The sequence below is a fragment of the Choloepus didactylus genome, chromosome 6, assembly GCF_015220235.1.
Source record: "Choloepus didactylus isolate mChoDid1 chromosome 6, mChoDid1.pri, whole genome shotgun sequence".
NCBI classification, from domain to species: Eukaryota; Metazoa; Chordata; class Mammalia; order Pilosa; family Megalonychidae; genus Choloepus; species Choloepus didactylus.
The window spans coordinates 74,336,341-74,358,944 of NC_051312.1; the positions used below are offsets into that span (position 1 = coordinate 74,336,341).

At 39.6% G+C, this 22,604-nt stretch overlaps 1 protein-coding gene across 12 annotated transcripts in view; it reads left to right on the forward strand.

Annotated features, from left to right (window-relative positions):
• The window catches only part of RIC3 (RIC3 acetylcholine receptor chaperone), a 151,850-nt gene that overhangs the window by 62,554 nt on the left and 66,692 nt on the right, over nt 1-22,604 (forward strand). Inside the window, exon 5 of one of the 12 annotated variants that reach the window (XM_037840079.1) lies at nt 1,923-1,977. The exons of 10 other annotated variants lie outside the window; for them this stretch is intronic. In XM_037840079.1, the coding sequence (XP_037696007.1) occupies nt 1,923-1,938 (16 nt within the window). In that variant the 3' untranslated portion in view covers nt 1,939-1,977. Of the gene's footprint in view, nt 1-854; nt 1,841-1,922; nt 1,978-22,604 lie in introns of those variants that run through there. One more of the 12 variants, XM_037840077.1, reaches the window with a different exon arrangement.

Here is a 22,604-nt window from a genome sequence, read left to right on the forward strand (position 1 = left end):
AAACATTTACAACAGCCTCATTGAACACTCTGCACTCCTGCATCTTGATTGCCCAATCTCTATCCATGTTCTATCCCTTGATAACCTGTGCTCTTGAATTCAATTCTCAGCATTTGCTCATTATAGTTAGTTTATATTAGGTCTCACAATATTTGTTTCTTTGTTTCTGGCTTATTTGATTCAACATAGGTCCTCAAGGTTCATTTACCTAGTTGCATGCCTCATGAGTTCATTCCTTCTTACAGCCATTCAATATCAAGTTGTATGTATACACCACAGTTCACCCTTCTGTTCACCTATGCCACCTCCTTTCATTGCAAATCGTGATTACTGCTCCCATAAGGCCCAGTGTAAATGTCTATTCATATGCCTGCTTTTAGTTCTTCCAAGCATATAACAAATAACAGGGTTGCAGGATCATATGGCAACCCTACAGTTAGACTCCTGTGAAACCACCACATTGCCCTCCAGAGGGGCTGCACCATTCTACTTCTCTACCAACAGTAAACAGGTATATATCTGTTGCCACACATCTTCTCCAGCACTTGTATCTTTTGTTTATTTGTTAAAGTTTTATTCGCACACCATGCAATCCATCCATTGTTCAGCTAGTGAACAATCAGTAGCTCCCAGTATAATCACATAATTGAGTTTTAATGGAAGACAATTCCCTAGATACTCAGGAAAGGTATCATTTAAGCAAAACCACATTATTGGATATTGTGCTTTCTATTTGAAACAAAATGAGAGAAGAGAGCAAGTGTGACGAGATTAGGCATTTGTTTTGTGTTGACTGTATCGGCACCAAATTAGACATGTTAAATTAGGTACTAAGAGCCAAACTATCCCTTTAGAGTGCTCTGTGGGGAAGATACACTCCTGTTGCCACAAGGCTGGTGAAGTATCTGAAAAGGGAGCTTCAGGAGGTTGGTGAAATTGAGCAACAACTGACAAAACTAAAGCCCACGGAGGACAAATCAGAATGTGAAATTGAGGAACAAAGTGAGATTCTGTTTTAGCTAGGCCTTCTTAAAAGAATGGAGGAAGAATGTGCGGGTGAGTGGCAAAATCTCATGCAGGAGATTAAAAGTTCTCGCCTATAGCTTCTTGGGTGCATAGTAGAGTCCTTGCCCCAGGAAATTCCTGCTCCACTTTGGCCTCTCTTTGTTTGCTTGGTGGTCCTCATTGGCCCTCAGCTTTGCCCATCTTTGGGCTGGATAGGAGAGGAGCGTACATCCTCAGGTTGCAGCCTCTTGGCCTAGCTTGTCTCTACCGCCCTGACTTTTCCCTGGAGAGTTTACAGTGTTGATGAAATGACTTTTATGAGGAAGAACCTTGCCTATCTGAGCCCAGGAGCCTTGACAGTTTTTGTTCTTGGAAGCAGGGTTGCTATCTCCATAGTTCCCCAAAGTCACAAAGATATGTGTTTATACCTCTGTATGAGTATATATGTGTGTATATAATAATAGTTGATATTTATTAAACACTTACTGAGGACCAAGATCTGAGTTAAATGCTTTATATGCATTATCTAATATATGAGTACTGTATGAGTGTGCCTGAATCAATTTCTAACTTTTTCTGCCCTCACCCTGTAACTGCCACTCACAATCTGGATATGGCACTACCCAGGCCTTAGTAGATCCTCATGCCTCAAAAAATATCAGTACACTGGTAAAGGTCCTTTGGAAGCACCATGCCACACTTAAGGGTGGTAAAAACCGTAAATGGGTACTGTGCCAGTTTGAATGTATTATGTCCCCCAAATGCCGTTATCTTTGATGTAATCTTTTGTGGGCAGACATTATCAGTGTTGATTAGATTGTAATTCTTTGAGTATTTCTTTGGACTGTGCTCCACCCAGCTGTGGGTGATGACTCTGATTGGATAATTTCCATGGAGGTGTTGCTCCGCCCATTCAGGATGAGTCTAAGCTGATCAGTGGAGCCATATGAATGAGCTGACATAACAGAAGGAACTCAGTGCAGCTGTGGGTGACATTTTGAAGAGGAGCTACAGCCAAGAGGAACACTTTGAAGAAAGCACAGGAGCTGCAGATGAGAGACAGTTTAAAGACGGCCACTGAAAGCAGACTTTTGCTGCAGAGAGGCTGAGAGAGGACAAATATCCCAAGTGCAACTAAGAGTGACATTTTTGAGGAACTGCAGCCTAGAGAGGAACTTCCTGGGAGAAAGCCATTTTGAAACCAGAACTTTGGAGCAGATGCCAGCCACATGCCTTCCCAGGTAACAGAGGTTTTCCAGACACCATTGGCCATCCTCCAGTGAAGGTACCCAATTGCTGATGTGTTACCTTGGACACTTGATTGCCTTAAGACTGTAACTGTGTAACCAAATAAACCCCCTTTTATAAAAGCCAATCCATTTCTGGTGTTTTGCATTCTGGCAGCATTAGCAAACTAAAACAGGTACCTATGCGCAGGGTCTTTCACCTGGAAGACCCAACCCCAGAACCTTGAATAAGCAGCCATGTGAAGATATTTTCTCACTGTTGGACTCCCTTAACCTAGATAAAATGATTCCATCATCCAGTCCATGCATAACATCTGTCTATTGCCCAAGCCAAAAATGCAATACTAAAACTACCAGTCCTCTTTGTGCCAGGATTGTTTTGCAGTGTTTTATATGCAAATATGGAGTTATCCCCACATTGCAGCTGAAGTTGCACTCTCTCATTGTTTCTGGGGCCGGAGTGCCTAGCCCAGAAAGTTTATTACTTATGAGATACTGAGCTGTGGACTCCTTGAGAATATATTGATTGATTCCAGCCTGCAACATGGCAGAGATTATGTAAAAAGTTTTCCACAGTACCACTGGGAAACTGGGAGCACCTTTCCTTCCATTTAAGAGAACATGGCTCACTTTCACAAATCTTTTGTTTCCAATTCAAAAGATGACTTTTCACCCAGTACTCCTTTATTCCTCACCTTTTTTTTTTTTTTTTTTTTTAATTCAGTTTTATTGAAATATATTCACAAACCATACAGTCATCCATGGTATACAATCAACTGTTCACAGTATGATCATATAGTTATGCGTTCATCACCACAATCTATTTCTGAACATTTTCCTTACATCAGAAAGAATCAGAATAAGAATAAAAAATAAAAGTGAAAAAAGAATACCCAAACCATCCCCCCATCCCACCCTATTTGTCATTTAGTTTTTACTCCCATTTTTCTACTGATTTTTTTTCAATTTTTTAACTTTGTTTATCAAAAAATTAAAAACAAACAGGCAAACAACAACCAAAAAAACCCCACATTTCAAACAAAGCAATGGATTAAGGAAAACAAATAACCTAAAATAACTACTTTGCTTCCAATATGTTCCTACCATACCCCAAGAAAATTAATAAACCATGTCCAAACAGAGGAGTAAGAAAAACAAATAATCTAAAATAACTACATTGCTTCCAACATGTTCCTTCCATACCCCAAGAAAATTAACAACCCCTAAGAAAACAAAGGAATAAGAGAAAAAAAAAACCTAAAATAACTCTATTGCTTCCAACTTGATCTTACTATATCCAAGAAAGTTTACAAACCATAATCATTCCTGAGCATTCCCATAACATTGAGATTACCCTCCATAGTTTATCTGTTCTTATTAGATTATCATTCCCCCTCCACTAATTGGTATCTCTAGGTCCCCTACATTCTACAGTATAAAACATTGTACATTTTTCACAGAATTCACATTAGTGGTAACATACAATATCTCTCTTTTTGTGCCTGGCTTATTTTGCTCAGCATTATGTCTTTTTTTCTTTTTTTTTTTTTTTTTTTTTTTAATCTTCATTTTATTGAGATATATTCGTATACCACGCAGTCATACAAAACAAATCGTACTTTCGATTGTTCACAGTACCATTACATAGTTGTACATTCATCACCCAAATCAATCCCTGACACCTTCATTAGCACACACACAAGAATAACAAGAATAATAATTAGAGTGAAAAAGAGCAATTGAAGTAAAAAAGAACACTGGGTACCTTTGTCTGTTTGTTTCCTTCCCCTATTTTTCTACTCATCCATCCATAAACTAGACAAAGTGGAGTGTGGTCCTTATGGCTTTCCCAATCCCCTTGTCACCCCTCATAAGCTACATTTTTATACAACTGTCTTCGAGATTCATGGGTTCTGGGTTGTAGTTTGATAGTTTCAGGTATCCACCACCAGCTACCCCAATTCTTTAGAACCTAAAAAGGGTTGTCTAAAGTGGGCGTAAGAGTGCCCACCAGAGTGACCTCTCGGCTCCTTTTGGATTCTCTCTGCCACTGAAGCTTATTTCATTTCCTTTCACATCCCCCTTTTGGTCAAGAAGATGTTCTCCGTCCCACGATGCCGGGTCTACATTCCTCCCCGGGAGTCATATTCCACGTTGCCAGGGAGATTCACTCCCCTGGGTGTCTGATCCCACGTAGGGGGGAGGGCAGTGATTTCACCTTTCAAGTTGGCTTAGCTAGAGAGACAGGGCCACATCTGAGCAACAAAGAGGCATTCGGGAGGAGGCTCTTAGGCACAACCATAGGGAGGCCTAGCCTCTCCTTTGCAGCAACCGTCTTCCCAATGGTAAAACCTGTGGTAGAGGGCTGAACCCATCAAACCACCAGTCCCCTATGTCTGTGGTCATGTTAGCAACCATGGAGGTGGGGTAGGCGAATACCCCTGCATTCTCCACAGGCTCCTCAAGGGGGCACTACATCTTTTTTTTTTTTTTCCTTTTTTTTTTTTTTTTTTAATTTTCCCTTCTTTTTTAAATCAACTGTATGAAAAAAAAGTTAAAAAGAAAACAAACATACAATAAAAGAACATTTCAAAGAGACCATAACAAGGGAGTAAGAAAAAGACAACTAACCTAAGATAACTGCTTAACTTCCAACATGTTCCTACTTTACCCCAAGAAAGTTACCTAATATAGCAACATTTCTGTGAACTTCCTCCTACTATATCCATCAGAAATTAACAGACCATAGTCATTCCTGGGCATCCCCAGAACGTTAAATAGCTTATCTGTTCTTCTTGGATTATTGTTCCCCCTTCCTTAATTGCTCTCTATTGCTAGTTCCCCTACATTCTACATTATAAGCCATTTGTTTTACATTTTTCAAAGTTCACATTAGTGGTAGCATATAATATTTCTCTTTTTGTGCCTGGCTTATTTCGCTCAGCATTATGTCTTCAAGGTTCATCCATGTTGTCATATGTTTCACGAGATCATTCCTTCTTACTGCTGCGTAGTATTCCATCGTGTGTATATACCACATTTTATTTATCCACTCATCTGTTGAAGGACATTTGGGTTGTTTCCATCTTTTGGCAATTGTGAATAATGCTGCTATGAACATTGGCGTGCAGATATCTGTTCGTGTCACTGCTTTCCGATCTTCCGGGTATATACCGAGAAGTGCAATCGCTGGATCGAATGGTAACTCTATATCTAGTTTTCTAAGGAACTGCCAGACTGACTTCCAGAGTGGCTGAACCATTATACAGTCCCACCAACAGTGAATAAGAGTCCCAATTTCTCCACATCCCCTCCAGCATTTGTAGTTTCCTGTTTGTTTAATGGCAGCCATTCTAACCGGTGTTAGGTGGTATCTCATTGTGGTCTTAATTTGCATCTCTCTAATAGCTAGTGAAGCTGAACATTTTTTCATGTGTTTCTTGGCCATTTGTATTTCCTCTTCAGAGAACTGTCTTTTCATATCTTTTGCCCATTTTATAATTGGGCCGACTGTACTATTGTCATTGAGTTGTAGGATTTCTTTATATATGCAAGATATCAGTCTTTTGTCAGATACATGGTTTCCAAAAATTTTTTCCCATTGAGTTGGCTGCCTCTTTACCTTTTTGAGAAATTCCTTTGAGGTGCAGAAACTTCTAAGCTTGAGGAGTTCCCATTTATCTATTTTCTCTTTTGTTGCTTGTGCTTTGGGTGTAAAGTCTAGGAAGTGGCCGCCTAATACAAGGTCTTGAAGATGTTTTCCTACATTATCTTCTAGGAGTTTTATGGTACTTTCTTTTATATTGAGATCTTTGGTCCATTTTGAGTTAATTTTTGTGTAGGGGGTGAGGTAGGGGTCCTCTTTCATTCTTTTGGATATGGATATCCAACTCTCCCAGCCACATTTGTTGAAAAGACCATTATGACTCAGTTCAGTGACTTTGAGGACCTTATCAAAGATCAGTCGGCCATAGATCTGAGGGTCTATCTCCGAATTCTCAATTCGATTCCATTGATCTATATGTCTATCTTTGTGCCAGTACCATGCTGTTTTGGCAACTGTGGCTTTATAATAAGCTTCAAAGTCAGGGAGGGTAAGTCCTCCCACTTCGTTTTTCTTTTTTAGAGTGGCTTTAGCAATTCGAGGCATCTTCCCTTTCCAAATAAATTTGATAACTAGCTTTTCCAAGTCTGCAAAGTAGGTTGTTGGAATTTTGATTGGGATTGCATTGAATCTGTAGATGAGTTTGGGTAGAATTGACATCTTAATGACATTTAGTCTTCCTATCCATGAACATGGAACATTTTTCCATCTTTTAAGGTCCCCTTCTATTTCTTTTAGTAGAGTTATGTAGTTTTCTTTGTATAGGTCTTTTACATCTTTGGTTAAGTTTATTCCTAGGTACTTGATTTTTTTAGTTGCTATTGAAAATGGTATCTTTTTCCTGAGTGTCTCTTCAGTTTGTTCATTTCTAGCATATAGAAACATTACGGACTTATGTGCATTAACCTTGTATCCCGCTACTTTGCTAAATTTGTTTATTAGCTCTAGTAGCTGTATCGTCGATTTCTCAGGGTTTTCCAGATATAAGATCATATCATCTGCAAACAATGACAGTTTTACTTCTTCTTTTCCAATTTGGATGCCTTTTATTTCTTTGTCTTGCCAGATTGCCCTGGCTAGCACTTCCAGCACAATGTTGAATAACAGTGGTGACAGCGGGCATCCTTGTCTTGTTCCTGATCTTAGAGGGAAGGCTTTCAGTCTCTCACCATTGAGTACTATGCTGGCTGTGGGTTTTTCATATATGCTCTTTATCATGTTGAGGAAGTTTCCCTCAATTCCTACCTTTTGAAGTGTTTTTATCAAAAACGGATGTTGGATTTTGTCAAATGCTTTTTCAGCATCTATTGAGATGATCAATTGATTTTTCCCTTTGGACTTGTTAATGTGTTGTAATACATTGATTGATTTTCTTATGTTGCACCATCCTTGCATGCCTGGAATAAACCCCACTTGGTCATGGTGTATGATTTTTTTAATGTGTCTTTGGATTCGATTTGCAAGTATTTTGTTGAGGATTTTTGCATCTATATTCATTAGGGAGATTGGCCGGTAGTTTTCCTTTTTTGTAACATCTTTGCCTGGTTTTGGTATTAGATTGATGTTAGCTTCATAAAATGAGTTAGGTAGAGTTCCATTTTCTTCAATGTTTTGAAAGAGTTTGAGTAAGATTGGTGTCAGTTCTTTCTGGAAAGTTTGGTAGAATTCCCCTGTGAAGCCATCTGGCCCTGGGCATTTATTTGTGGGAAGATTTTTGATGACTGATTGGATCTCTTTGCTTGTGATGGGTTGGTTGAGGTCTTCTATTTCTTCTCTGGTCAGTCTAGGTTGTTCATATGTTTCCAGGAAATTGTCCATTTCCTCTACATTATCCAGTTTGTTGCCATACAGTTGTTCATACTATCCTCTTATAATTTTTTTAATTTCTTCAGGATCTGCAGTTATGTCACCTTTTTCATTCATTATTTTGTTTATATGGGTCTTCTCTCTTTTTGATTTTGTCAGTCTAGCTAGGGGCTTGTCAATCTTGTTGATCTTCTCAAAGAACCAACTTTTGGTGATATTTATCCTCTCTATTGTTTTTTTGTTCTCTATGTCATTTATTTCTGCTTTAATCCTTGTTATTTCTTTTCTTGTACTTGGTTTAGGATTGGTTTGCTGTTCATTTTCTAGCTTCTTCAGTTGATCCATTAGTTCTTTGATTTTGGCTCTTTCTTCCTTTTTAATATATGCGTTTAGTGCTATAAATTTCCCCCTTAGCACTGCTTTTGCTGCATCCCATAGGTTTTGGTATGTTGTGTTCTCATTTTCATTCGTCTCTATATATTTAGCAATTTCTCCTGCTATTTCTTCTTTAACCCACTGATTGTTTAGGAGTGTGTTGTTTAACCTCCAGGTATTTGTGAATTTTCTAAGTCTCTGATGGTTATTGACTTCTAATTGTATTCCATTGTGGTCAGAGAATGTGCTTTGAATAATTTCAATCTCTTTAAATTTATTGAGGCTTGTTTTATGTCCCAGCATATGATCTATTCTGGAGAAAGTTCCATGAGCACTAGAAAAGTATGTGTATCCTGGTGATTTGGGATGTAATGTCCTGTATATGTCTGTTAAATCTAATTCATTTATCAGATTGTTTAGGTTTTCAATTTCCTTATTGGTCTTCTGTCTGGTTGATCTATCTATAGGAGAGAGTGATGTGTTGAAGTCTCCCACAATTATTGTGGAAACATCAATTGCTTCCTTTAGTTTTGCCAGTGTTTCTCTCATGTATTTTGTGGCACCTTGGTTGGGTGCATAGACATTTACGATTGTTATTTCTTCTTGCTGAATTGCTCCTTTTATTAGTACGTAGTGGCCTTCTTTGTCTCTCAAAACATCCCTGCATTTGAAGTCTATTTTATCTGAGATTAATATTGCTACACCTGCTTTCTTTTGGCTGTAGCTTGCATGAAATATTTTTTTCCATCCTTTCACTTTCAGTTTCTTTGTGTCCCTGTGTCTAAGATGAGTCTCTTGTATGCAACATATTGATGGTTCATTTTTTTTGATCCATTCTGCGAATCTATATCTTTTAATTGGGGAGTTTAATCCATTTACATTCAACGTTATAACCGTGAAGGCATTTCTTGAATCAGCCATCTTATCCTTTGGTTTATGTTTGTCATAATTTTTCCCCTCTGTCTATTAATATCCTTTATTGTACCCATACCGAATCTCTTTAGTATTGAACCTTTCTCCAAGTCTCTCTGTCCTTTCTTTGTTTCCTTGTCTGTAGGGCTCCCTTGAGTATCTCCAGTAGGGCAGGTCTCTTGTTAGCAAATTCTCTCAGCATTTGTTTGTCTGTGAAAAATTTAAGCTCTCCCTCAAATTTGAAGGAGAGCTTTGCTGGATAAAGTATTCTTGGCTGGAAATTTTTCTCACTCAGAATTTTAAATATATCGTGCCACTGCCTTCTTGCCTCCATGGTGGCTGCTGAGTAGTCACTACTTAGTCTTATGCTGTTTCCTTTGTATGTGGTGAATTGCTTTTCTCTTGCTGCTTTCAGAACTTGCTCCTTCTCTTCTGTGTTTGACAGTGTGATCAGTATATGTCTCGGAGTGGGTTTATTTGGATTATTCTATTTGGAGTTCGCTGAGCATTTATGATTTGTGTATTTATGTTGTTTAGAAGATTTGGGAAGTTTTCCCCAACAATTTCTTTGAATACTCTTCCTAGACCTTTACCCTTTTCTTCCCCTTCTGGGACACCAATGAGTCTTATATTTGGACGTTTCATATTATCTATCATATCCCTGAGGTCCATTTCGATTTTTTCAATTTTTTTCCCCATTCTTTCTTTTATGTTTTCATTTTCCATTCTGTCATCTTCGAGGTCACTGATTCGTTGTTCAACTTCCTCTAGTCTTGTACTATGAGTGTCCAGAATCTTTTTAATTTGGTCAACAGTTTCTTTAATTTCCATAAGATCATCCATTTTTTTATTTAGTCTTGCAATGTCTTCTTTATGCTCTTCTAGGGTCTTCTTGATTTCCTTTATCTCCCGTACTATGGTCTCATTGTTCATCTTTAGTTCTTTGAGTAGCTGCTCTAGGTGCTGTGTCTCTTCTGGTCTTTTGGTTTGGGTGCTTGGGCTTGGGTTATCCATATCATCTGGTTATTTCATATGCTTTATAATTTTCTGTTGTTTTTGGCCTCGTGGCATTTGTTGAACTTGATAGGGTTCTTTTAGGATTTGTAGACCAATTGAAGTCCTTATCTCTAATTTATCAGATCTACAGCTTCGTGGAGTACACTTTCTCTAACTAACCAGCAGGTGGCATCCACGAGCCACTTGTTCTCCACAAGCCAGTTCTCCCCTGCTTAGCCTTTTTGGTGAGTGGGGGAGTGAGTCTTGTGGGGTCCAATTGGTGTACCAAGCTTGTGTGTGTAGTTGGTGTTGCCTGCCCTGTATATGGGGCGTGTTTCTGGGCAGTCAGGGAGGGGGGGGTGGCTCTAACAATCCAATCTCCCTGGTGATCCTAGAGTTTTAAAGCTGCTGCAATAGTCTAATCCTTCAGTTCAGTCCTGCCACAGTTTGTCTCTGCCACTGACCCACAAGTCCTTGGTATTGGCGTATGGCTCCTGAGACTTGCAAGTGGGCCCCTCTTCCAGGCCGTGCACCCCGGGTCCTCTGTTGAGGGATGACTGTGCTATGTCACAGGTGAGTGCCGTCCCCCCAGGGCAGTTCTGGGCTGCTGGGCTGTGTAGGGAGGCTCCCAGTCTGCTGAAATGATGGCTGAATGGGGCTTTGTTAATTCACACTGCTCTACCTTCCCAACTCTGGGACTATCAGCTGAGGTTGCAGGGAAGGCTAATGTCCACACCCAGTTTTGTGGTGTGTGCCTGTTATTTGAAGCACTTCCGTCACACTGGGTTGTCTGGGGCAGTTCTGGGCTATGGGGCTGGCGATGGGCAGGAGTGTTTCCTGTCCACCAGGATGATGGCTGTGGGTGGACACCCCCCTTTTCTTTGGAAGTTGTGGTGTTTAGTGAATTTTCTCAGCCACTGGATTATTGCGTTTTGTCTCAGAGCTCTCCTAGTTCTGCTCTTGACTTGACCTGCCCAAATACTAAGTCTTTGAAGCTTTCTGTATTGGGCTTCTTAGAGTAATTGTTTTAGAAAAAGAAAAAAGGATTAAAAAAAAAAAAAAAAAAAAACGGGCCCTCCTCGGAGATCTAATGGGTTATTGAAATGCTAAGAGACAAAGCAACCAGGGCCATTAAGGAAAGGTCCACAGGGCAGAGAGATCAGCTTTTGTTCTTGATTTGCATATGCGCCTCAGGGCCCTTCTCCTTTCTATGTTCACCAGAACTCCAAAAATCCTCCGCTTTTATTTTGGAGTTTTTCGTGTTGTTTTTTTTTTATGCCTGTCTCCTTTCTGCTGGGCTGGCTGCTCTCAGATTCTCTGGTGTCTGGTCTCAGTCTATCTATGGTTGGAGTTTGGATCAGTAGAATGAGTTTCCGATAAGAGCAGCCACTGCAGTTCTCCCTTCTCCTTCCCGGAGCTGACAGCCCCTCCTCCCCCGGAACTGAGCCTGGCAGGGATGGGCGCGGGTCCCCTGGCCGCAAAAACTTACAGATTTCGCTGATCTCAGCAGTTCCACGTTTTCATGAGTGTTGTATGAAGTATGCCCAAAGTCAGATTGCTCTGTGGTGTCCAGTCCACGCAGTTCCTGGCTTTCTACCTACTTTCCTGGAGGAGTAACTAAAACATACAGCTCACCAGTCTGCCATCTTGCCCCGCCTCTCTAAATGTATGTAGTTTGATTAGTTTTCCATTCAGGAAAGATGTGTCTTTTTCCCTATGCGGAACCCTGGGCTAGTTCCTGCAGGGACAATGATTCCTCACCTTTTATCCTTACAATTGGGCCCTGTGGCACTTCTGCCCTCAAAACTGCAAGGGCTAGGTAGCCCTCTGTTTCTACATTGTTTTCCTTTTTACTTTTATATCCTATATACTTTATCCTCATTTTTGTGTTTTGATGATTGTTATAACAACCTAAAATACTTCATTGTTTTTTCTATCAGATAAAAATGTTGTCATACTTTCTGACTTCTGGGGGATCAAGGAAAGGATTTTAGACAAAGAAGACACATTCATTTATAGCCCTCTATTTGATATTTATTCGTAATTACAAGATGTTTGCTTAAAATTCCAGAAATATGCAGTTTCTGAAACTTTATCTTAATGGAAATATGGGAAAGCTTTTTAATATTATCTAATAAAACTTTTTAGACATGAGATAGCTTTCACCTGTGAGTGATACAAGTCTATATACATTGTTTAAATAATGAAGCCTTCTGGAAGGCCTGGATTATACCATATATGTCTGATATGAAGCACAGTTTCCAGCCCAAGGATTCAGACTAAAGAAAGGATATAGACATCAAAATCAAGGGGTCTGTAATGATTCACCTTCTAGAAGCATGGTATGGCCTGAGGGGAGTGGTGAGGGTACAAATTCTGGCAGCAAACAGCCCTGGGAGGATGTTGAGTATGTGTTTGAGACTGTAGTTTTCTGTTATGAATTGCTTGAATGTAAACTTTTGAGCACAGATTCAGTCTATTTTATTTACTGTGTTCATATAGTAGGAACTCACTAAATGGTTGTTGAATAAGAATAGATATTCACTTTTGAGATAAGCTTTGGTTCATATATTATTTTTATGGTAGAAGAGTAAATCATGGCCATTCCCTGTTGAGATCTCTCTCCTTAGTCCCTGATTTGTATATTCCGGGGCCTAGTGGACATGTCTCGTAGACACCGTTAACCTTATCAAATAGTAAATGTTCCTTGAATGAATGAATGTCCAAAATGGAAATCATCTTCTACCACCAGCTGAACCTACTCCACAGTTGGTATTCCCCATCTCAGCAAGTGGCTCCACCATCCACTTAGTTACCCAAAGTAGAAGTTAGACATTATCCGTGATTCATCTTTTTCATCAATCACCTTTTCTTGCTGTTCCCACTAATTAATGTCTGCCCCCCTGCAAAACACTATAAATTCCATTAGGTCAGTGTATTAGGGTTCTCTAGGGAAACAGAACTTGCACATACAGAACTGACAGAATACACACACATATTATGTAAATATTTGATACTTCTTACAGGAATTGGTGCACACAACTGTGGGGATGGACAAGTCCAGATTCCATAGGGCAGACCACAAGCTGGGAACTCTGATGAAGGTTTTTAATGAATTCCCCAGAAGATGATTGGCTGAAGTAGAGATGGATATTTTCCCTTTTGACTTGCTGAAATCATCACTTCTCCTTTTAAGGCCTTCAACTGATTGAATGAAACTTCTCTCATTGTTGAAGGTAATCTCTGTAGTTGATTGTAGATCTAGTCAACCATAGATGCAATCAACTTACTGATGTTTTATGTCTGTGAAATATTCTCACAGTAATAATCAGGCCAGTGCTTTCTTGACCAGACAATTGGACAGCATAACCTAACCAGGTTGATACATGAACTTAACCATAACAGTCAAGGATTATCCTTCTTATTCCTATAGCCTAGCACAGGCTCTAAAAAAGTATTAGTTGAAAGGATGAAAGAATTACTGAGTGACTGAATGCCTTTTCCTTTTTTTATTCACTGGTTATGATATGATCCTTTAATTGAACCTGTTTCCTTATATGGTTCTTAATTAGTTGGGCATTCCGCTGCACCACTGTTGATGTCATCTGTGATGTCATAACGGTGGTGGCCATCAACATTGAAGCCTGCAGAATCTTTTTAATCATTCCAAGAGTTCTCTGGCTAAAGATTGGTGCCACATCTCTCAGGCAGGGTTGACAGTCTAATCAAAAGTGATATTTCCACTGTGCTTAATATTTTTCTGCTTTTTTCTGTGGGTGCTTCCTTAATGGCTTTGATGATCAGAGCGGAGTCAGAAGGTAACACCTCAGTCTGGGTTTGTCTGTTCGGAATGGTCCATTTCACTCTGATCTTTAGATCTTTCTAGTTACCAGTTGCCTTAGTAATGTTATCACCACCATTTTTGTAGAAAGACCCAGGGGTCCATTTTTAAAATTTTTAATTTTATTGAGATTGTTCACATACTGTACAGCTATCCAAAGATCCAAAATGTGCAATCAGTTGCCCATGGTTCCATCATACAGCTGTGCATCCATCACCAAAATTAATATTTTTTTCAATTTTTAGAACATTTTCATGACTCCAGAAAAGAAATAGAGACAAATAAAAGGAAACTCAAATCCTCCCAAACCCCTAACCACCCCCCCTCCATTATTGATTCATAGTTTTGGTATAGTACATTTGTTACTGTTGATGAAAGAATGCTAAAATACTACTAACTGTAGTATATAGTTTGCAATAGGTATGTATTTTTTTCCTATATGCCTCTCTATTATTAACTTCTAGTTACAGTGTTACACATTTGTTCTAGTTCATGAGAGAGATTTTTAACATTTGTACAGTCAATCACGGACATTGTCCACCACAAGATTCACTGCTTTATACATTCCCGTCCTTCAACCTCCAACTTTCCTCCTGGTGACACACGTGACTCTGCGCTTACCCCTTCCACCCCCTTCACACACCTTTCAGCACTGTTAGTTATTCTCACAACATGCTACCATCACCTCTGTCCATTTCCAAATGTTTAATTTCACCCTAGTTCAGCATTCTGTTTGTAATAAGCAACTGCTCCACATTCTTTAGCCTCGTTCTATATCTTGGTAACTTACATTTCATGTCTATGAGTTTATGTATTATAATTAGTTCATGTAAGTGAGACCCTGCAACATTTGTCTTTATGTGTGTGTCTTATTTCACTCAATATAGTGCCCTCAAGGTTTCTTCATCACCCCATTTTTTTTTTTAAGACGGCTTTGTTCACACACCATACATTCTGTCCTAAGTAAACAATTGTTGGTTCCCTGTATAGTCTCGTATTTATGTACTCAGCACCATTGCTGCTATCTATATAAGGACATCTCCATTTCTTTCACAAAGAAGGAGGAAGAGTCAAGGCAGAGAGACAAAAGAAAAAAGAAAAGAGAAAGAGAGAGAGAAAACAGACAAATGGACTTGGCAGCTAGAAAGCAACAAAAGGAAAGACAGCATTAACCTAAAGTAGAATAAAAGTCAGATGACATCACCAGTGCCAGGAGTCCCATATCCTTCTCCTGTTCCCCCTCTACGCGTATATATTTAGCTTTGGCATATTGCTTTTGTTATATTAAAGGAAACATAATACAATGTTTCTGTTAATTATAGTCTCTAGTTTGCTTTGATTGTATTCCCCCCATCCCACCCTATTTTTAACACCTTGCAATGTTGACATTCATTTGTTCTACCTCATGTAAAAACATATTTGTACCTTTTGTTACAATTGTTGAGCACCCTAGGTTTCCCTGAGTTATACAGTCCCAGTCTTTATCTTTCGTCTTTTGTTCTGGTGTCCCACATGGTCCTAACCTTCCTCTTTCAGCCATACTTACAGTCATGTTTGTTCAGTGTACTTACATTGTTGTGCTACTATCTCCCCAAATTGCTTTCCAAACCTCTCACTCCTGTCTTTTCCTTTCTGTCTGCAGTGCTTCCTTTAGTGTTTCCTGTAGAGCAGGTGTGTTGTTCACAAACTCTGTCATTGTCTGTTTGAGAAATTTTAAACTCGCCCTCATGTTTGAAGGACAGTTTTGCCGGATATAGGATTCTTGGTTGGTGATTTTTCTCTTTCAGTATCTTAAATACATCACCCCACTTCCTTCTTGTCTCCGTAATTTCTATTGAGTAATCTGCACAGTCTTACCAAGCTTCCTTTGTATGTGATGGATTGCTTTTCTCTTGCTGCTTTCAGGATTCTATCTTTGATGTTTGATAATCTGATTATTAATTGTCTTGGCCTAGGCCTATTCAGATCTGTTCTGTTTCAGGTACACTACGCTTCTTGGATCCGTAATTTTATTTCTTTTATAAGAGATGGAAAATTTTCATTGATTATTTCCTCTGTTATTGCTTCGGCCCCTTTTCCCTTCTCTTCTTCTGGGGCACCAATGACACGTACAGTCTTGCTTTTCGTTTTGTCCTTAAGTTCCCGGAGATGTTGCTCATATTTTTCCATTCTTTTCTCTATCTGTTCTTTTGTGTGTAGGCTTTCAGGTGCCTTATTCTCCAGTTCCTGAGTGTTTTCTTCTGCCTCTTGAGATTTGCTGTTGTATGTTACCATTGTGTCTTTCGTCTCTTGTGTTGTGCCTTTTGTTTCTGTAGATTCTGCCAGTTGGTTTTTCAAACTTTCAATTTCTACCTTATGTACACCCAGTGTTTTCATTATACAGTTCCTCTTTGCCATATCTTCCCTAAACTTTTTAAATTGATTTAGTATTAGTTGTTTAAATTCCTGTATCTCAGTTGAAGTGTAAGTTTGTTCCTTTGACTAGGCCATAACTTCATTTTTCTTAGTGTAGGTTGTAGTTTTCTGTTGTCTAGGCATGGTTTCCTTGGTTACCCCAGTCAGGTTTTCCCAGACCAAAACGGGCTCTGGACCCAGAAGGACGAAATAGTCAGTATCTAGTTTCCTTGAGGGTGTATCTTAGAAAATGGGTACACCCTGTGATGCCTCAGGTCACTGTACTTTTCTGCCCAGCAGGTGGCGCCTGTCAGCCTGTAACTCCAGACTGGTGTAAGGAGGTGTGGCCCATGGCTGTTTTCCCCCAGGCTCTGGGATCTAGTTCTGAATGGAAGACGGGTAGTAGGACTTGGCCCCACCTCTTTCCTCTTAGAGAAAATAGACCCCCTAGGCAGTGGTCATTAGCATTTCAGTGGTCTCTCTCTGCCTGTGCTATCTCTACCTTTGTCTGGATCAGAGTGCTGGGAACTAAAAATGGCTGAGGCTTTCTCCACTGAGCCAAAACAAGGACGGAAAGCCCCTTTCAGGGCCAGTCCATGGCCACTCTCTGACTCTCCAAGGTCGGTCATCATCCAAAGCCTCTGTCTGCTTGTTGGGGATTTGTAGCTTGCATTGAGCAGTCCACGTTTGCTAATTAAAACCCCAGTTGGAGCTCAGTTAAGCTAGGTTCGCTTGCTAGGGGAGTGCTGCTCTCTAGCACCGCTAGGCTTTGCAGCTTGGGGCGGGGAGGGGAGGGGGCTTTGCGCAGTTTTTAGTTACAGATTTTATTCGGCGATCTTGGGCTTTCCTCCCAATTCAGGTTGGTGTATGATGAGTGGACAGTCAGGTTTGTCCCCCTGCAGTTATTCCGGATTATTTACTAGTTGTTTCTAGTTGTTCATTAGTCGTTCCAGGGGGACTAACTAGCTTCCACTCCTCTCTATGCTGCCATCTTTGGACCTCCCCAAGGGTCCATTTTTGGGGGCCAGGAGATATGGCACCAACTTCCCTACTGGTACATCTCGGGTACATGACTTTGATCTCATTGGGGTCAAATGTGGGTGGCATGGTGTCAGATGAACCTGCATGTGGGACCGCCTAATAAAGTTCCATGTACTTGGCTTCCTCTGAGGAATGCCTTTGCTTTTTTTTTTTTTTTTTTTTATTATCTTCATTTTATTGAGATATATTCACATACCACGCAGTCATACAAAACAAATTGTACATTCGATTGTTCACAGTACCATTACATAGTTGTATATTCATCACCTAAATCAATCCCTGACACCTTAATTAGCACACACACAAAAATAACAAGAATAATAATTAAAGTGAAAAAGAGCAATTGAAGTAAAAAAGAACACTGGGTACCTTTGTCTGTTTGTTTGTTTGTTTCCCTCCCCTGTTTTTCTACTCATCCATCCATAAACTAGACAAAGTGGAGTGTGGTCCTTATGGCTTTCCCAATCCCATTGTCACCCCTCATAAGCTACATTTTTATACAAGTGTCTTCGAGATTCATGGGTTCTGGGTTGTAGTTTGATAGTTTCAGGTATCCACCACCAACTACCCCAATTCTTTAGAACCTAAAAAGGGTTGTCTAAATTGTGCGTAAGAGTGCCCACCAGAGTGACCTCTCGGCTCCTTTTGGAATCTCTCAGCCACTGAAGCTTATTTCATTTCCTTTCACATCCCCCTTTTGGTCAAGAAGATGTTCTCCATCCCACGATGCCAGGTCTACATTCCTCCCCGGGAGTCATATTCCACGTTGCCAGAGAGATTCACTCCCTTGGGTGTCTTATCCAATGTAGTGGGGAGGGCAGTGATTTCACCTTTCAAGTTGGCTTAGCCAGAGAGAGAGAGGGCCACATCTGAGCAACAAAGAGGCATTCGGGAGGAGGCTCTTAGGCACAATTATAGGGAGGCCTAGCCTCTCCTTTGCAGCAACCGTCTTCCCAAGGGTAAAACCTATGGTAGAGGGCTCAACCCATCAAACCACCAGTCCCCTATGTCTGTGGTCATGTTAGCAACCATCGAGGTGGGGTAGGCCAATACCCCTGCATTCTCCACCAGCTCCTCAAGGGGGCTCTACATATTTTTTTCCTTGTTTTTTTTTTTTTTTTAAATCAACTGTATGAAAAAGAAAAAAAAAAAATTAAAAAAAAAACAAACAAAACATACAATAAAAGAACATTTCAAAGAGACCATAACATAACTTCCAACATGTTCCTACTTTACCCCAAGAAAGTTACCTAATATAGCAACATTTCTGTGAACTTGTTCCTACTATATCCATTATATCCATCAGAAATTAACAGACCATAGTCATTCCTGGGCATCCCCAGAACATTAAATAACTTATCTGTTCTTCTTGGATTATTGTTCCCCCTTCCTTAATCGTTCTCTATTGCTAGTTCCCCTACATTCTACATTATAAACCATTTGTTTTACATTTTTCAAAGTTCACATTAGTGGTAGCATATAATATTTCTCTTTTTGTGCCTGGCTTATTTCGCTCAGCATTATGTCTTAAAGGTTCATCCATGTTGTCATATGTTTCACGAGATCGTTCCTTCTTACTGCCGTGTAGTGCATCATGCTCCCTTAACACAATACCTCTCTATTGCTTTTATCTTTCTTCATCCCTTTCTCTCTGTCTATATCCAACTACACTGACTACTTGCCCTTCCTGTAAAATAGCTGTATACTTTTGCTTAGGACTTTGCATATACTTTTTTCCTTTGCATGGGGTGCTTTCTCCCTCCTACCACCCAATATTTTTAATTCTTGCTTATGTTATAACATAGACATCAGATTCTCTGTAGACTCTTTCCTGAATCCACAAAAATTTGGTTAGTTGCTCTTCCTTTGTACTCCCATACCACCTGGATTTGCTTGGTATTGTGCACATCATATATTACATTTTCCCTTGCCTAACACTGTAACCTTCTTGAAAGCAAGGAATTTTCATTGTTCAAATTTGTATTTCTGGTGCTGGCACATTGGCAGTGTAAGTACAAGTTGAAAGAATTAATAAGATATATCTAAAAGAATTGTAAAGCAGCAGTTGGCTTCGGCAATAATTAAGAGTATCTTCTTTGGTACCATTTTATTTTGCTCTTTATAACCCCATATGGTTGTCAATGGCAGGTAATTTTTCTTTTCCATACAAGAAACTGCACAGAAAGTATGTTTTAGGAATGTGCATTAATTTTCTATGGCTGCTGTAACAAATTACCACACATGGGGTACCTTAAAACAACACGAATTTGTTATCTTAACAGTTCTGTAGGTTAGAAGTCTAACATTGGACTAAAATCCGGTGTCAGTAGAGCTGCCTTCTCTTCTGGAAGCTCTGCAGGAGACTGTTTCACTATCTTTTCAGCTTCTGGAGGCTGTCCACATTCCTTGGCTCATGGTACCCTTCCTGGCCCACTTCCTCCATCTTCAGAGCCAGCAACAGCAGGTTGAGTTCTCACATCTCATCTCTGATCTCTTCCACCTCTCTCCTCTACTTTAAGGACTCTTGTGATTGCTTTGGACTTCCCAGATAATCCAGGATAATCTCTCTATTTTGAGGTCAGCTGATTAGCAATTTATATTCCATGTACAACTTTAATTCCCTTTTGTTATGTAAGGTAACATATTCACAGGTTCCAGGAATTAAGAAGTGAACCTCTTTGGAGGAAGGGGGCATTTTTCTGCCTACTACAGAGGTCTTGTGAAAAAGGGAAAATTTGAAAGCATGCAGGTTGGGAGGATTTCCTCAAGCAGAGTTTGGGGAAAGGATCTGGCAGATGGAGAGAGCAATGCAAGCAAACAATATGAGCGAGATAAGGCATGTTTTGAAACAGTGAGTAGTCTTGAGTAACAGGTACACTAGGTGTTTTAGAGGTACGGTAAATGGGTGGGAAGTAGGTAATGAGGGAAAAACTAGAAAGACAAACTGGAACAGACTGGAAGGCCCTGAATAGTATGGTGAGAAGTTTGGATTTTACTGTTTTTATAAAGAGGTGCCTCTGAGGGCTTTGGGGGAGAAATGTCATGATCTCCTTATAAGAAAAACAATTCTTATAAATAATATATAGAGTAGTTACATTCCAGAAAGTGACTGAAAAAGTTGTAGTGAAGGGTAATAAATAGTTCAGCAAAAGCAGAAAAGAGGGGCCAAATTAACAGAACTTCATGGAAGGAAAAAGAAAACCATAGGCTATAACAGGATTCTTTGATTGCAAGCAGCCAACTCTTGTAAAAGAAATTGGAGGGGACAGAAATTATTGCAAGAATATGCAGTAGCTCACAATATCAGAGAATAACTGAAGATCTAGTTTCAGGAAGGGTAGTAACCAGAGCAGCTCTTGGTATTTAGGGAGTAGGAATAAATGGACAATCTTTTCAATGACTTCTTAAAAGTTTCTGAATCAGCGAATTAGCTTCAGAGTTTTCAGTTCAAAGTTTTCGGTTCAGGCTGCACTGTGCTAAAGATCCAATTTTAGAAGAAAGTACAGTTGACCCATCTTGGGTCCTGTATCTATCACTGAGTCAATCACTGCAGCCAAGGGGGTGGAATGTAATGATTGGCCATGAGCCACCTGGCCACCCTTGGAGGAGAAATGAGGTGATGGATGGCTTCACCCTAACCTTTAATCTGTGAGTGGAAGAAGGGTTGGTTTCCCAAAGGAAAACTATTAGCTGGGTAAGAGCATTGAGGGAGAAGAAAGACGTAAAGAGGAGATAAAGATTAAAGCTCAAACTAGAAGGAAGTTATGGCATTGACAAGATGAAAACACAGAAGAGGAGAAAGAAAATAGGCTTTAGGGTAGGGATCATGAGTTCAGCTCTGATTATGGTGAAAGGACCACCAGACATCCATGTGTTTTGTATAACAGCAGTAGGAAATTTGGGTCTTGAGGTCAGAACAAGGATATAGGTTTGGAAGTCATGTGACTAGAACTGAGAGATGATTGAGATCACCAGATCCTTGAAACATATTACACTTTGCTGCGGTGACCTCAGTCTTCTCAGCTGAATTCTGTTGTAACCAAGAATGGTGTTGTTAGAATGTGTTTCATTCTCTCTTTACCTAACACTTAGACTCAGAACATGATGATTCCTTTGGGTTTATAGCATTTAAAAGTACAGTAAGGAGACTGATCAGAGAAGAAATAGAAGATCTCAACCAACCAAACACAAGCAAGGAGATCCAGTCAGTCATCAAAAAGCTTCCCACAAATAAATGCCCAGGGTCAGATGGCTTCATAGGGGAATTCTACCAAAACTTTCCAAAAAGAACTGACACCAATCTTACTTAAACTCTTTCAGAAGATTGAAGAAAATGGAACACTACTTAACTCATTTGATGAAGCTAACATCACTCTAATACCAAAACCAGGTAAAGATACCACAAGACAGGAAAACTACAGGCCAATCTCCCTCATGAATATAGATGCAAAAATTCTCAACAAAATACATGCAAATCGAATCCAAAGACACATTAAAAAAAATCATATACCATGACCAAGTGGGGTTCATTCCAGGTATGCAAGGATGGTTCAACATAAGGAAATTAATCAGTGTAATACAACACATTAACAAATCAAAAGGGAAAAATCAAATGGTCTCAATAGATGCTGAAAAAGCATTTGACAAAATCCAACATCCTTTTTTGATAAAAACACTTCAAAAGGTAGGAATTGAAGGAAACTTCCTCAATATGATAAAGGCATATATGAAAAACCCACAGCCAGTATAGTACTCAATATCAAGAGGCTGAAAGCCTTCCCTCTAAGATCGGGAACGAGACAAGGATGCCCGCTGTCTCCACTGTTATTAAACATTGTGCTAGCCAGAGCAATCCGGCAAGACAAAGAAATAAAAGTTATCCAAACTGAAAAGGAAGAAATAAAACTCATTATTTGCAGATGATACGATCTTATATCTGGAAAATCCTGAGAAATCGACAACACAGCTACTTGAGCTAATAAACAAATTTAGCAAAGTAGCAGGATACAAGATTAATGCACATAAGTCAGTATTGTTCATATACACTAGAAATGAACAAAATGAAGAGACACTCAAGAAAAAGATACCATTCTCTATAGCAACTAAAAAAATTAAGTACCTAGCAATAAACTTAATCAAGGATATAAAAGACTTATACATAGAAAACTATATAACTTTACTAAAAGAAATAGAAGGGGACTTAAAAAGATGGAAAAATATTCCTTGTTCATGGATAGTGTGCCGGTTTGAATGTATTATGTCCCCCAGAAAAAGCCATATTCTTTGATGCAATCTTGTGGGGCAGACATAATAGTGGGGATTAAGTTGGAAAGTTTGGATTAGGTTGTTTGCATGGAGATACACCCCACCCAACTGTAGATGA